Here is a 16,180-nt window from a genome sequence, read left to right as displayed (position 1 = left end):
GCTGACTTGCTCTTCATAACATTGATATAAATTAGGCTGCTTACAAATTTAGTTGTCTAGAAACCATAGTATGGGCCAGTTCTCTGAACCGTGTAATATTTCCCATGTTACTTTTCTAAGATTACATATTTTTGTCGTTTGGGAATCCTCACTGAAAAGATAAATATCTTTTCATGGAAGAAAATGAGAGGGACAGAAAAAGAAAATCACAATAAATACCCCTCCCCAAAATAAATTGGCAACTAAATGGTTTTTCTCACATTTGATATTATACCAGTGGAATTTTGCTTGGAAACTGAATGGCTTATAAAGCAACGCTTTTATATCAAGTATCAGAGTTTTTGGTCATCTCTTAATTGGAAGTATGTTTGGAAATTCCTTTTTTTTTTTTTTTTAAGTAAGCTCTAGACCCATCGTGGGGCTTCAACTCATGACCCCAAAATCAAGAGTCACATGTTCTAACTACTTAGCCAGTGAGGCAGCCCTGTTTGGAAATCACTGGACCTCATAACTAATTTCTCCTTTTTCCCAAATTTATGTTACTGAAAAAAATTCATGAAAAATGGGCCTTTTTTCCCCAAGCCATAAATATAATGCCCACATATCTGTAAAATGCCATACTCAAATTTGTTAACAAAAACAAGACATAATCATTAGTACAGTAATTAAATAAATATGCTTTTAGCTAACTTGCTCCAGAATGTGAACTATTTTTCTAGCTGACTCAAATAATTATTGAAATATTTTATTTACATATTGTTTTTCCTTTTTTTATCTGAATAACTTGGCAAAACAAATTATACAGAGACAACTTTAGCTTCTTTTTGGTGTCATTGACAATACAGTAAGTAAAAGAGTAGTGTTATACTTTTTAAAAATCATATGATAATGTTGTGCTTTTTACCACAATAAAAAAAATAATGAATTTCTACCCAAGATTCACAGGATATATGATAAAACCAATGGCTTTTCTTGGGGGATGCTGAGACACAGCCCCCAAGTATGGAACATTTTGTAAAATGCAGTAACTAAAATAGATCTACTGTTGGAAAGATACAATTCATTTCTGACTTGTTCAAAAAATACCAAACATTTGTGTCTAAATTTTGAAAGCAAATATAAAAACCATATTGTTGACAGGATCATTTAATCAATCACTCCGTTGACTTGGCCTCAAATACACTCAGACTTAGCCAAAGAGTACATTTCCAATTAACTACACAAACATCCACTGAGAAAAGGTAATAGAACCAGAACCACACAAAATTTAATACATATCTAAAGAAGCCACATCAGGATTTTAGCCCATGACATCTACATAAACTTAATTTATAGATGATTAATTATAATAAACTATCATATGGTTAATTTAAAATGAGAATCCCTACACCTGGCTCCTTACTTTGCCTACGTATCTGATATATACACTCTCAGTTTCCATCAAACATGTGAACATAACATTTTAAAATTTTAATATAGTGCTTCTATAATATTTTATGTTTGCTACTTTGCCATTATTGTTCTTCATTTGTGTCTCTTGTTAATCAAGTTTCTTTTATTCATTAAACCTTTCACATAGTTGATGGTCTATAACTTTACTAAATTGTTTTATCTCTTATAGATTTCACTAAGCAGAAAATAGTAATAATAAAATGTGAAATACTAGTCAGCTAAAGGGATATACAGATATAGGTATAGATATATATACATGCATATAATCTAGGAAGCTTGTAAGAGTAGTGTAAGAGTTCATGCATACCTGTACTATAAATTTGAGCGGGGGTTGTTTGTTTGTTTTTAAAGATTTTATTTATTTATTTAAGAGACAGAATAAGCAAGAGAGAGCATGGGGGCAGGGGGGCAGAGGCAGAAGCAGACTCCCTGTTAAGCAGGGAGCCTGACGTGGGGCTCAATTCCAAGACCCTGAGATCATGACCTGAGCCAAAGGCAGCTGCTTAACCAACTGAGCCACCAGGAGCCCCTTTAAAAATATTTTTAAATTATCCATGTTCCTGAAGGATATAGACCATATGGAATTTTAATGTAGATTTACAGAAGGTGAAACTGATGGACCCAAACCAGAACTCTGTATACATTGGTAGGGGGTGGGGGTGGGGACCTAATTGCTATTTTTTTCCATTCACTAACAGTGGCTAATGATGTATTCTGTAACCACCACTTAAAATCTTTTCTACCAGATGGGCATTTTTGTGACTCCCTAATTTCAGTCCTTTCAGGGCGACATTTACAAATAGAAACAACGTTATGTCAGTGCTACTCTCATAACAATACTACCTTAACTCTGCACTTTCTGCAAAGTCAACCCAATCTTTAAGTTTGTAGCCTAATTGTCTCAATAGACCTGCTACATTTTCTAGCTGTTAGTGTTCATATTCAACAACAAAAAAGAGCTAATCCTCCCTTCCTCATTCATACACAAATAATTCTCATGATAACCATATAACATGCACACAGATATTTATGAGAGAAATAGATTCATGCACAGTGTTCTACCTCTTTTCTTTCTTCCTTTTTCTTTCCTTTTGTTTTTTTACCTTGGCCATCTTTCCACCTCAGAAAATATAAATTTATTCATTCTATTTAAAAAGCTCTCTATCCACCAGTCTACTCTCAAAAGTAAATGTTCTCTTTTAATTTGTCTATTTTAAGCCCAAATATTTTATAATACCCTAACTGTAACTGAAAAATTTACAAAATGTGAAAATCAGGGATTTACATTTTAAGTAAATCAGTTCTGTTTTGTGTGATTTAATTTTTTAAATAAAATACTTAAAATATCTATATTTGAATTTAGAACACATGGTCAAATTGCTTGTAATTGCTATAATACTTTGTACTGAAAGACCATGTCATCACCCAATTCATTTACATGCATATAACCAAATATAAAACATATACTATATATATTAATATCAACACATAGAGTACATTTTCATATATGCCAATATTTGCCAGAAAATATCTTTGGAGATAAGCTCATCTATACTCTTCTGTAGCTTGTTTTTCTGTAATGTAAATAATCTGAGTCAGTAAACAGGGTTTGTCTCATATGGATACAATCTTAGAAAGCTGACTGCATTGATTCATCTCATAATGATGAAACTATAGCAATAAGTAGCAAGAGAAACAAAAGATATTGAAATAGAATTCCCTTTTTACTTAAAAGGCAAATGACAAAATAAACAAAAGTCTTCAAATTATAAACCATATGGCTCAGGCTTCTGTCAATTATGATAAATTATTTTGGGAGCACAAACGGGTATTAAAAACACTTTTGAAAAAGGCTAAAAATAGGTTTTTCTTTCACCATTTTTTAAATGTTGCTTCTAAAATCTCTTAGCAATTGATTGTCTTCCAAATATTACCCTCTTTCTAAGGTAAAAAAGACAAAAGATAATTAGTTCCTCTGCAAGTCTCTATGTTTGCTTGATTGTTCTGAGTAGAAATATGCATATTTGCAGATCTGCCAAGTTCAACCCATTTTGCTGGAGAATTCCCAGTGCATTGGATTTTTGCCAAAAAACTAAGCTTGGTTATTGAAAGTTCCTTTTTATCCATCTGCAAAATTTCACTCTTTCCCTCTGCTAGCGGCCAAAGACACCCTTTACAGATATTAGGTTTAGACATGCAATGAAACACACTTTGGTTCCCTTTAAGCTTCACAACAATGAATACTTCAGTACCTCCTTATTATAAGTATTTTACTTTAGAGCAGCTCTCAGTAACTGAAGTTCACCATTCCCTGTGGAGCTGAATAAAGCTTTTCGGTGATAGGCTCTTCCTGTAAGATTTGCAACTCTTACCATTATTTGAAGAGTTCAGAAGCACTTCTAAAAGCTGTAAGCATTTTACAATGTTTTCTTTGCACCACTGAACAGCCCCAGCTGATGAAAGCAAAATGAAAAGGGCCAGATGCACGCTGAGAAGGACATGCTCTTTCCTGTGAGATCAGTTTTTTCAGCTTTAGTTCACTGATCAGGGTAAGGTCCTGCTTTCCTCATATGCTCTGCCTGTAAGTATGTGGCCTCAGATATTGGAGATTGATGTGATTCATAGACGTTTGTGGGGGGGAAAAAAAGTCCCTCTAACTTACCCAAGAAGAACATGCTTACTCTATCATTATTTGTTGAAAATTTTTAAACACTAAAGATAAGGCTGATAACAAAAATTAAAATAAATTTTACTGCTGTGCCTCTGGTTAATTATGTGACCAATACAGTAACTGCAGAAAGAGTTACTAGCATTGCTACAATTACAATTAACTTATATAAATTAAATGGAGGAATTACGGGAGCAGGAGGCAAATTTTGTTTTGAAGGAAGCAAGTAATCAGTTAGTTCATTAGAGCTTTGTTTCTTGATCAGATACCAATCCTTTCTATATGGTGTCTGTTGTATATAGACTAACCACAGAGTGAAGGAATGGTTGCAGGAGTGGTACAGAAAATTTGTCATAGAATGAACACTTTTCCCCGAAAACTATGTTCTTTCCTTAGTACATTCGTACATTAGTAGTACGTAGAAACATTAGTAGAACTTTGGTTTTCTGAATCTTCATTTTCTCTTTTTTTCACAGTGAGGATAGAAAAAGGGATATTATGCCAGCTGTTAATAGCTTTAACCCAAACCAAAACATAACAAAAGAGGAAACACGATGAAACAAAAAAAAAGATTCTTTTCTCTGGTCACAAGAACTGTTAAGTCAAAAACAATTACAATAATGTAATGATATATCTATTAAACTGAGATGAGATGGAGAGACTAGAAAGCTCCCATTTTGATCTGATGGTTGGGAACACTGAAATGGATTAAGATGAGCAAATATAATTCTATCATTCTCTCAATTATTTAAGTTCTTCAGGAAAAAATACCCCAGAAAATACAGAGCTTGAGAGTTTGGAGTTATCTAAAGTTAAGCAAACCACATTATAATTATTCCATCATCATAGGAAATGTCTCACATATTACATACGATTTACATGAAAAGATAAATTGGCACCACTCGAAATATAAAAACGTTGACATCACAGGCAAACAAATATACACATATTATCAATAATCATGTCAATGCAGGGTATTCTATTCCTTAATACCTGAAAAGATTAGTATCTGCTATTTTCTCCCAGGAGCCCTACATACTTAAGTTTGATTTTGTTTTTTGTTTTTAATTTAAGTAATCTCTACACCCAGCTTGGGGCTTGCACTCAAGACCCAGAGATCCAGAGTTGCATGCTTTTCCAACCTAGCCAGCCAGGCACCCCTTTTTTAAGGTTGTTTTTTTTTTTTTAAATTATTTATTTAAGCCCTACATATTTATACAAGACTTAAAAAAATGTAAAACCTCAAGACTGTAAATTTTGTATTTGGCTCATTTGATGGCATATTTAGCCTTTTTAATTATTCTCATTTCCTTTTGTTCCTTGCTTCTCTATAACTAAAACAAGATTTCATATACCAGTAGATACAGATTCTAATTTATGATTCAGGGATATACACCTGAATAGAAGATGTCAGGGACATAATCCAGAACTGAGCTCCTTCTCCATCCCCAGAAAATGAATCTTGCAATGAAAGGATAATGGCCCAGACTTCCAAAGTTAGGGACACCACAGGGAGTCCTCAGCCAGCCAGAGCTCATCCCATTGATCTCTGTATTAAAATCTCTTGTTGGCATAAGCCCCAAGTGGCCTGAGCCCTGCAGAGATAGTCCTCTAATCACCACAGTTATTTAGAGGCAGGACTGTGTGGAGGCAATTAAAAAGGCAGTAGGTTTTAAGGATACAAATCCTCATTGGACTCTCAGAGCCCACTTCTTTCTCAGTGAACCATTGGCAGTATTTACCTTCTTGGATAGCATCTCTGGCATGGAAGACAGCCTTTTTCTTGCTGTCTCTAACAGTTTTAAACTTTCCTTGCAAAACTTCAGCTACTTCTAATCCTAGCTGGCTGTTGGGTCTGACTTCACTAGGACACTTTGGTCTTGAAATAAAATGATCCAGCTAAATTTTGGCTCCACCACATTTGCTGGTAATTCACTGTGTAAATTGGACAAGCTACTTAACTTCCATGAGCCTCTGTTTCATCAGATAGAAAACCAAGGCCTCATACCAACTTTATTGGGTTGCTACAACTATTAAAAATAACACAAATAAACTATTTGGTATTGTATCACATATCACATGTTTCGTACTGTCCCCTATTAGTTTTATTAGTCTGTCTCTATAACTCTGTTAGTAAGTTCTACATACTCCAATTTAGCCTTCGTTTGACCATTCCCTATATCTATCTTATCCATGCTGCAGTTTCCAACTAGACAGGGTACTGTTATTTTCTTGAAAACATTCAATTCCATCAGCCCCAGGCAAAGTCACACCCTAATAGAAGAGTACCATCTTGGTAACTTATACATTTTCATGGTGGCTCAAGATCAAGGCAGCTAAATTCTCTTTACCATAGTCATATGTACACCATTTGAGGACAATAAAGAACAGCTCTGTTCATGAGCTTATTAGTAAAGGGCTTCCCACTTACAAGCTTTGGTCACCCTGACCAGCAGATTTAATTAAATGGAGTGCTTGGCTTTTTCAACCCCAGATTTGCACCATACTTAGAAATGGTTTTTATGAAGCTGCTTTGGCCAAAATTAGTATCTGTTATCACTAAAATTAGCAATATAAGATAATTATACAATTTAGGTCAAAGTTGACAGTAACCTGTTTATTTTATTACAGAGATAAAAATTATCCTCAAATCACAATTTATCTCAAGAACCTTATATTTTGATGTAATTCAGTATAGTTGTGATCACCTAGAATTTTAATTTTCAATGTTCCATTGGAGGTTCATTGGTGATGTCTCAAATGACCTACCTGAAAGTGAGATGAGGAGAGGGGGAAGGAGGTGACAAGTGTAGGTGGGTCGCAGGATCCCCATGCCTACTGGAACTCGAACAGTTCTTTTTATTATCTTGGTTTATACCAAATTCTAATTTTCAAAGTGGTTTTGTAGCTAAAAAAAACATTTGAAAGTTCCTGAACTAGAAGATCTGTTCAGTCTAATAAAGAGTTCTATGCCCTCAAGTACACATTCTTAAAAATCAAAATGGGAATTTAGAGTTTCTAGTTAAATGTGCAAATTAATATTCTTATAATTCAAAGTCAACAGACTGAAGTTTTTCATCTCCTGGGCCTGTTTAATACTTCCACAGCCTAATCCGACTGTCCAAAGGATACTTGCTAGAAGAGGAAGAATGTGCCAAGCTAATGACGCCTGAGTAGGGACAGTAGGCTCTCTTCTGTCATGGCAAACAAGACATAAGCTTTGAATTAAAAAAAAAAAAAAAGTAATCTTTTCTTCAAAGTCAAATAGCATTCCTAAATTTTGCCATGAAAATACTGTCATTAGGAGACACACCAAAACTGAGGACCTAAAAAAAGAATAGTCACTACCTTTCTTATTCCTTTCCTTGAAGCAGAGTATCTCTGACTTCTGATTTTTTGAAAGTAATATGCATACACATAGTACATTTTTAAGTATACATAATATACATCCGTGAAAATTAAGGGAAAAGACCACACTTAGATGAATGTCCTTAAATATGGTTCCATCTTAATCCTATGGAAGAAGGTAATCATTTATTAGGTTTAAATAAGTCCTTCTACCACCTAACACTTGTCACAGTCGACAATGGTTGACTGAAGGTTGAAAAGCTTACAAATTGGAAGCTTAAGATCACTGGCAAAATTCAGAGACTCTGGTAATACTACAAATTCCAAGTCACTGACACCAGCCTAGTCTAATAACACACTCCCCAGCGCAACTTTCCCTCTGCCTTTCTACTCTCTACAAACACTATTTCAAACTTTTCTCCTTTCCTCAAATCCTTACTAACTACTCTAGCCACACCTTCTTCATGGAGAAAATGGAGACCACTGTTGATACCCGCTAACCTTCCCCTAACGAGTCGATGAGCCTATCCATACCTATACACATCTTACTGTCATGGCCTTAGTCATGTTGAGGTAGGTGTCCTCCCACCAGTTACGTGTAATCCCTTTTCCTGTGCTGCCTACTTCATCCCTTCCCTCATTCTCAAGAAACCCAGACCTTCAGTCTCTACCCTTCTTCTACATCATCCCCATTAACATTTAAATATATTCAAGACTCTCTCATCCCAACATCTCTGTCCACCTACTGGATTCTTTCCACTTTTATTCACAGACAAAATTTTCAAAGAACTCCTATTAAGCCTCTTCAGTGGCACCTGTCCTGAGATTTGTAAGACCCTTCAGAAAATTTCTAAGTAAAATTAGAAATTTTTTAATTGTGATTTTATAATAAGTTGAGTTAATTTCTCCTCTCTTGATACTCTCATATATCTTCTGTTCATTGAAATGAGCTGTTAATTGAGTATAAAGGGACAATACATGCTTCATTGCATCTCAAATATCACAGGTCTTTTGCATGATTGCCAGTATTAATGGCATCACACAGCTCATCTAACAGTTCATAATGCAACAGTTTCCCTTGTAACTAGACATGATGGTTTCTACAGTATTTTAAAGATTTCTTCTAGAGAAGAAAGAGATTCTTCTAGATGAGATATATGACTTAAAAAAAAATCAGATTTCCACAAACTATGCATATGAGAGATAACCCAGACTAAGAATTTTTATGTTCTATTATTTCTCTGCATGTATTAATTCCTTATTTCCTTCTTCCCTCTTTCCCTCCCTTTCATTTAAATTTTTTCTTTTTTTGCATAAATAGACCTGGAGATTTCTCCACCATGATTTAATCTATTTAAATTATCCAGAATCAAAGTGCTTTATGGACAAACTCAGAGCAATCAATTTTATGAACAATTCTGGAGATAACGTTTTGATCACAGAGAAGAAACCACAAGCCCCTAGAGAAAAGAGATGAGTATGATGTACAAATCCCAATGTTTTCATTTTTTCTATTGCATCAAACTTTGCCTCCCACCTCCCTCTTTCCACCGGTGAATATGTGGACATAACGATCAATTTACTTATCTTTCCACTCCCAAGTAATAGTGACAATAATTTCCCAGACTACAGAAAAAAGTCATATCATATATTACATTTCTCATAATTAAAATACTGTTAAAGCTATAACACCTTTAAACATCTGTTTACATAAAAAAATATTTTTGCTAAAATTGTATTTAGTTATTTTGCAACCTCTGTGTCTTTTTATAGAATTCCTTTTACAGTAATATTAAAATACCAAAAGTACCTTTTGCAACATGGCTGTCATTTGAAATATCAGTTCTTCATGTCCCTGTTCAGTTACTTACCTAAAAGAACAAAAAAGGAAATATAAGTTTGAAATCATTTTAATTTGTCATTAAGAAGAGTTTTTCCATTTCTAATAAAAAGAGCTTTGTAGTAGGCACTAATAATTTACTTTATAAGAAAACTCACTCCATTATAAATGCAAAAGAGCAAAACAAAAATATGTAAATATTTCAAGAGCTCAGAAAAGTAGGCAAAACAAAGTAGATGAAAAGATGGAAAAGTAGCATATATAAGAGGAACAGATTTAAGAAGTTATAAAAATGTATATCTAATCATAAGGAACTTTAGGTAACATTAGTAAATTTGACATGGTCAAGATAATTGTGAACAAGATAAAACTCTTGTGGGGCGCCTGGGTAGCTCAGTCAGTTAAGCATATGCCTTTGGCTCAGGTCATGATCCCAGGGTCCTGGGATCCAACCCTGCATCCAGCCCCACCTTGAGGTCCCTGATCGACAGGGAGCCTGCTTCTCCCTCTCCCTCTGCCCCTGCTTGTGCACGATCGCTCTTTATCTCTTTCTCTCTCTCTCTCTGTCAAATAAATAAATAAATGATCTTTTTTTAAAAAATATAAAACTCTTGCATAATGGAGATCTGTCTTTATTGGTTCAAGTTTAGTATTCCAAACATTACTATGATTCATGCGTTGGTCATATTCTATTTCATTTTTTAAAATTGTATTTATTTGAGAGAGAGACAGGGAGAGGAAGGAGGGGCAGAGGGAAAGGGACAAGCAGACTCCCCACTGAGTGTGGGGCTGGACATGGGGCAGGAATCCAAGGATCCTAAAATCATAATCTGAGCTGAAGTCAGTCACTTAACCGACTGAGCCACGCAGGGACCCCAATGGTCATATTCTATATGAAAGTTTACATAACCTATATTAAAACGTTTATTGTTAAAACATTACAAAAACATCACATTGTAAATTGTAAAAACATTACAAAAAGAAAAAGAATTTTAGAAACAACAAAAATCATTCTTATTCTATTATCTGAACTCAACACTGTTCTTAATCATGTTTTTTCCTTTAAATCTATGAATACGAGTATGTACTCAGTTAAAAAGATAAATGTAATCCTAGCACAAATACAAGTATGTATCCTTCAAACCTAGCATATCTAATACACTATAAATACAAAATATTATATTCTACTTTTTACTTATTATTTATATTTCCATGTCACTGCCTCGTTTTCATTCGTGTCATTTTAATGTCTGCAAACTTACCTACCCATTATCTTTTTAATGACATTTAAAGTATTGCCAAATTTCTATAAAGCATAATTTAAGTATGGGTGTATATTGTGTGTTTGTGTGTGTGTATCCCTCTTTTATCTCTTTCAGCTCTATTCATCCTTAGTCCTAATTTTTGCTAATTTATGTGTATCCCTATATCTGGTAGGATATATCCTTCCTTGTTGCTCTTTTTCCCTTTCTTCCAGAACAAACTTTTAGATTGATACCTATATGTTTTCCAATTAAAGCTTGGTATCAATTTGTGAGTTTAATTCCCTGAAGTTCAACCAGACTTACTACGCGTGCATTCAGTTTATAAATAGACGACATGAATTGACAACCCCAACAATTGTTTGTCATCTCATCCAATCCTTATTCAAATCTTTCTTTTCATCTCCCAAAAAAGCATTCCAGTTTTCTTTGTATAGTCCATTCACACCCTCTTCTAAGCTCATTTTTAAGTATTTAATACTTTTTCCTGCAACTGTCAACAGGATCTTCTTTCTTGTTGTATTTTCTTTCTGATACACATAAATCTTATTAATCCCTACTCTTTTATTTTGTGTTTATTCTCTTTAGAGCTTATAAGCTCTTTAAAGTTTTTGACATTTCTCTGATTACATAACAATTTTTTAAAACTATTAGGAAAATGCACCAATTTTCCCTGAGTATCACCATTATACAAGTTAAGACAATTAGGCAGACTACGATACGCAGAACAATCTGGAGTTGATGGCAGTGAGGATGATGAAGATGACTTCCCGAGCCACATTTCAAAAGCAGACTTTGATCACACATAATATTCAAGTATTTTTTTAAAAGATTTTATTTATTTATTTATTTATTTATTTATTTATTTATTTATTTATTTGACAGAGAGAGAGAGACAGCCAGCGAGAGAGGGAACACAAGCAGGGGGAGTGGGAGAGGAAGAAGCAGGCTCCCAGCGCTCCCAGCAGAGCAGGGAGCCTGTGCGGGGCTTAATCCCAGGGTCCCAGGATCACGCCCTGAGCTGAAGGCAAACGCTGAATGAATAAGCCACCCAGGCGCCCCAATACTCAAGTGTTTTATACCTTAGCTTGTTACAATCAACCTAAATACCTTTCTTGAACGGATTTTCAGAGAGAACTTACTATACAATTACATCCTTTGGCATTTCTCAAAAGTTATCTTAAGTGTGTTTGTGCCTTAGGGGAGAAAAGGTCAAAGGATGTGAACTGCACATTAACAGTAAGAGCCTGCCTTTGAAATCCTATCGGCCCAGCTTCAAGGCCTAACTCTGTCACTTCTAACTATGGGCCCTGTGAAAACTGCTTAAACACTGAGCCTCAGTTCTTCTCATGAAATGAGGTTACATGGAGGATTAGAGATGCTCCTGGCATAAATTTGGCACTCCAAAGATGGTATTATAATTTTTTGAGAGAAGGCTATGTCTTGACTCCATTCTAAGCATTTTACATCCATCTATTCATTCAGTCTCACAATAACCATGCAAAATATTATGCATGTGAGTCCATGAGGAATGGGTTCAGAGTCTATAGTGAGCAAGTTCACAAATGATCAATGCTCATCCAGGATTCTAGCCATTGTCTCCCTGATGCTACGTCAATGTTCTCTCCATTGTAAAATCCTGTCTTCTATTTTCATTCTTTTTCCCTAGTAAGATCCAGCTTTTCATAATATTCTAAAGATTTCCTGTTAATTTGTAATAATTAAAAAGAGTCTTTCCAAATTTACTTTAAAATCCAGTGAATAATGTCTATAATCTTGAAACTGTCATTAAAAATCATCTAATCAATCTGATTCAAAACAGCTTTTCCAACATTATCATTACTTCCTTTGACTCATCCTACAACAGGACCAAATTTCTTGATATTCCTCTCTACATACAAGCAAAATTTCATCTCATTTCCTGTCTCGATGCCTTATCTCAACATAATTCATTTAAAAATTTTATTACAAAAAACAACTGCTTCTACTGGTCATTTTCTAGGCACCCCTGAGCTCCCATCTGTTCACATCTCTTCTCTGCTTTGCTCTTGTCCTGTGAGGTTGAACTCTCCAGACTGCGTCACACAAGCTTTATTGACCACTGGCTCCTATTTGGGTTTGGTCAATGGAATGCATCAGCAAAAGATCCCAAAGTGGAATCGGAGACACACTGATACACATTTCCTTCATATTCCCTCCCTGTTTTCACATTCTGGCAGTGGCTGCATCCTGCTGGAGCTATGGGTTCCATCAGATGGCCCCTCTTCTACAGGCTAGTAACACGGTTTCCCCAAACTCGGTCCTTTAGGACTATCCTAAGGGTGAGGCTGGTTATCCCCTGGTCCCTCACCACCCTTTTTGGTTCCCTAAACTTATTTACTTTTCTTTAAACTGTCTCTTCATTAAAGTCTCTTCAAGAATCCTGGCTGAGTCTCCCATCTATTCCTTCTCATAAAAAAGGGTGGAGGGAAGTATATAAAGTACACAGAAAAATACTCTACATATAGGCATGTAAAGAGAAAGATACTCCTGGAATAATCAGGATTAAGAAGAAACACATTACTTCCAGAATTGCTTTATATAAATACATGTTGTTACTATCTGAAAAATTATATCATACTGTTTTGGAACTTGCCTTTTTTGTCCTCATGGAACTTGGTCCTGCCAGTATATACCAAGTCACCTCATCTTTTTTTTTTTTCTCCGTTAACCATTTTTTAAATTTTTATTTTGTTTTGTTATATTAGTCACCATACAGTGCATCCCCAGTTGTTGATGCAATGTTCCAAGATTCATTATTTGCATATAATACCCGGTGCACCATGCAATACGTGCCCTCCTTAATACCCATCACCAGCCTATCCCAATCCCCCACCTCCATCCCCTCTGAAGCCCTCAGTTTGTTTCCCAGAGTCCACAGTCTCTCATGGTTCATTCCCCCTTCTGTTTACCCCTCCTTCATTCTTCCCTGCCTTCTCCTACCGATCTTCCTATTTCTTATGTTCCATAAATAAGTGAAACCATATAATAATTATCTTTCTCTGCTTGACTTATTTCACTTAGCATAAACTCCTCCAGTCCCGTCCATGTTGCTGCAAATGTTGTGTAATCGTTCTCTCTGATGGCTGAGTAATATTCCACTGTATATATGGACCACATCTTCTTTTTTTTTTTTTTAAAGATTTTATTTATTTATTCGACAGAGACAGCCAGCGAGAGAGGGAACACAAGCAGGGGGAGTGGGAGAGGAAGAAGCAGGCTCATAGCGGAGGAGCCTGATGTGGGGCTCGATCCCACAACGCCGGGATCACTCCCTGAGCCGAAGGCAGACGCTTAACCACTGTGCCACCCAGGCGCCCCTGGACCACATCTTCTTAATCCAGTCATCTGTTGAAGGGCATCTCGGCTCCTTCCACAATTTAACTGTTGTGGACAATGCTGCTATGAACATTGGGGTGCATATGGCCTTTCTCTTCACTATATCTGTACCTTTGGTGTAAAAACCCAGTAGTGCAATTGCTGGTTCATAGGGTAGCTCAATTTTTAACTTTTTAAGGGACCTCCACACTGTTTTCCAAAATGGCTGTACCAACTTGCATTCCCACCAACAGTGTAAGAGGGATCCTCTTTCTCCACATCCTCTCCAACATTTGCTGTTTCCTGCCTTGTCAATTTTTGCCATTCTAACTGGTGTAAGGTGGTATCTCAAGGTGGTTTTGATTTGAATTTCCCTGATGGCTAATGATTTTGAACATTCTTTCATGTGTCTGTTAGCCATTTGTATGTCTTCATTGAAAAAGTGTCTGTTCATATCTTCTGCCCATTTTATGATTTGATTATTTGTTTCATGTGTATTGGGATTGAGAAGTTCTTTGTAGATCTTGGATACTAGTTTTATCTGTAGTGTCATTTGCAAATATTTTCTCCCATTCCGTGGGCTGCCTCTTAGTTTTTTTGACTGTTTCCTTGGCTGTGCAGAAGATTTTTATCTTGACGAAGTCCCACAAGTTCATTCTTTCTTTTGTTTCTCTTGCCTTTGGAGATGTGTCATGAAAAAAGTTGCTGTGGCCGATGTCATAGAGGTTGCTGCCTATGTTCTCCACTAGGATTTTGATGGATTCCTGTCTCACATTAAGGTCTTTCAACCATTTGGACTTTATCTTTGTGTATGGTGTGAGACAGTGGTCAAGTTTCATTCTTTTGCATATAGCTGTCCAATATCCCCAGCACCATTTATTGAAGAGACTGTCTTTTTTCCACTGGACGTTTTTTCCTGCTTTGTCAAAGATAAGTTGCCCAAAGAGCCGAGGGTCCATTTCTGGAGCTCTCTTCTGTTCCATTGGTCTATGTGTCTGTTTTTGTGCCAGTACCATGCTGTCTTTGTGATCACAGCTTTGTAGTATAGCTTGAAATCTGGCAACGTTATGCCCCCAGCTTTGTTTTTCCTTTTCAACAATTCCTTGGCGATTTGGGGTCTTTTCTGGTTCCACACAAATTTAAGGGCTGTTTGTTCCAGTTCTTTGAAAAAATGTCATTGCTATTTTGATCGGGATAGCATTGAAAGTGCAGATTGCTCTGGGTAGCATAGACATTTTAACTATGTTTATTCTTCCAATCCATGAGCATGGAATATTTTTCCATCTTTTTGTGTCTTCCTTAATGTCTTTCAAGAGTGATTTGTAGTTTCTAGAATATAGGTCCTTTACGTCTCTGGTTAAGTTAATTCGGAGAAAACGTATGATTTTTGGTGCTATTGTAAATGGAATGGATTCCCTAATTTCTCTTTCTTCAGTCTCATTGTTCATGTATAGAAATGAAACTGATTTCTGAGCATTGATTTTGTATCCCACCACATTACTGAATTGCTCTATAAGTTCTAGTATTTTGGGGGTGGAGTCTTTGGGGTTTTCTATATAGAGTATCATGTCATCTGTGAAGAGAGACATTCTTCTTTGCCAGTTTGGATACCTTTTATCCCTTTTTGTTGTCTGATTGCAGTTGCAAGGACTTCTAGTACTATGTTGAATAATAATGGCAAGAGTGAGCATCCTTGTCATGTTCCTGATCTTAAGGGAAAGGCTTTCAGCTTTTCCCCATTGAGAATGATATTCGCTGTAGGCTTTTCACAGATAGTTTTATGAAATTGAGGAATGTACCCTCTATCCCTACACTCTGAAGGGTTTTAATCAGGAAAGGATGCTGTATTTTGTCAAATGCTTTTTCTGCATCAATTGAGAGGATCATATGGTTCTTCACTCTTTTCTTGTTGATATGACCTATCACACTGATAGATTTGCGAATGTTGAACCACCCTTGCATCCCAGGGATGAATCCCACTTGGTCTTGATGGGTAATCATTTTAATGTACTGTTGGATCCTATTACCTAGGATCTTGTTGAGAATTTTGGCATCCATATTCATCAGGGAAATCGGTCTGTAACACTCCTTTCCGATTGGGTTTTGCCTGGTTTGGGGATCAAGGTAATACTGGCCTCATAGAATGAGTTTGGTAGTTTTCCTTCTGTTTCTATTTTTTTAAAACATCTTCAGGAGAATAGGTATCATTTCTTCTTTGAATGTTTGGTAGAATTCCCCAGGGAATCCGTCAGG

General features: G+C 35.9%; 1 protein-coding gene across 2 annotated transcripts in view; it reads right to left on the bottom strand.

Annotated features, from left to right (window-relative positions):
* The window catches only part of ANK2 (ankyrin 2), a 467,799-nt gene that overhangs the window by 440,925 nt on the left and 10,694 nt on the right, over positions 1 to 16,180 (bottom strand). Inside the window, exon 1 of one of the 2 annotated variants that reach the window (XM_048212352.2) lies at positions 9,279 to 9,333. The exons of the other annotated variant lie outside the window; for it this stretch is intronic. Coding sequence (XP_048068309.1) covers positions 9,279 to 9,299 — 21 coding nt within the window. The 5' untranslated portion in view covers positions 9,300 to 9,333. Of the gene's footprint in view, positions 1 to 9,278; positions 9,334 to 16,180 lie in introns of those variants that run through there. 2 annotated transcript variants of the gene reach the window in all.

Source organism: Ursus arctos, unplaced genomic scaffold (genome assembly GCF_023065955.2).
Source record: "Ursus arctos isolate Adak ecotype North America unplaced genomic scaffold, UrsArc2.0 scaffold_11, whole genome shotgun sequence".
In the NCBI taxonomy this organism is placed as follows: Eukaryota; Metazoa; Chordata; class Mammalia; order Carnivora; family Ursidae; genus Ursus; species Ursus arctos.
This window is presented reverse-complemented; position numbering and strand designations above follow the sequence as displayed.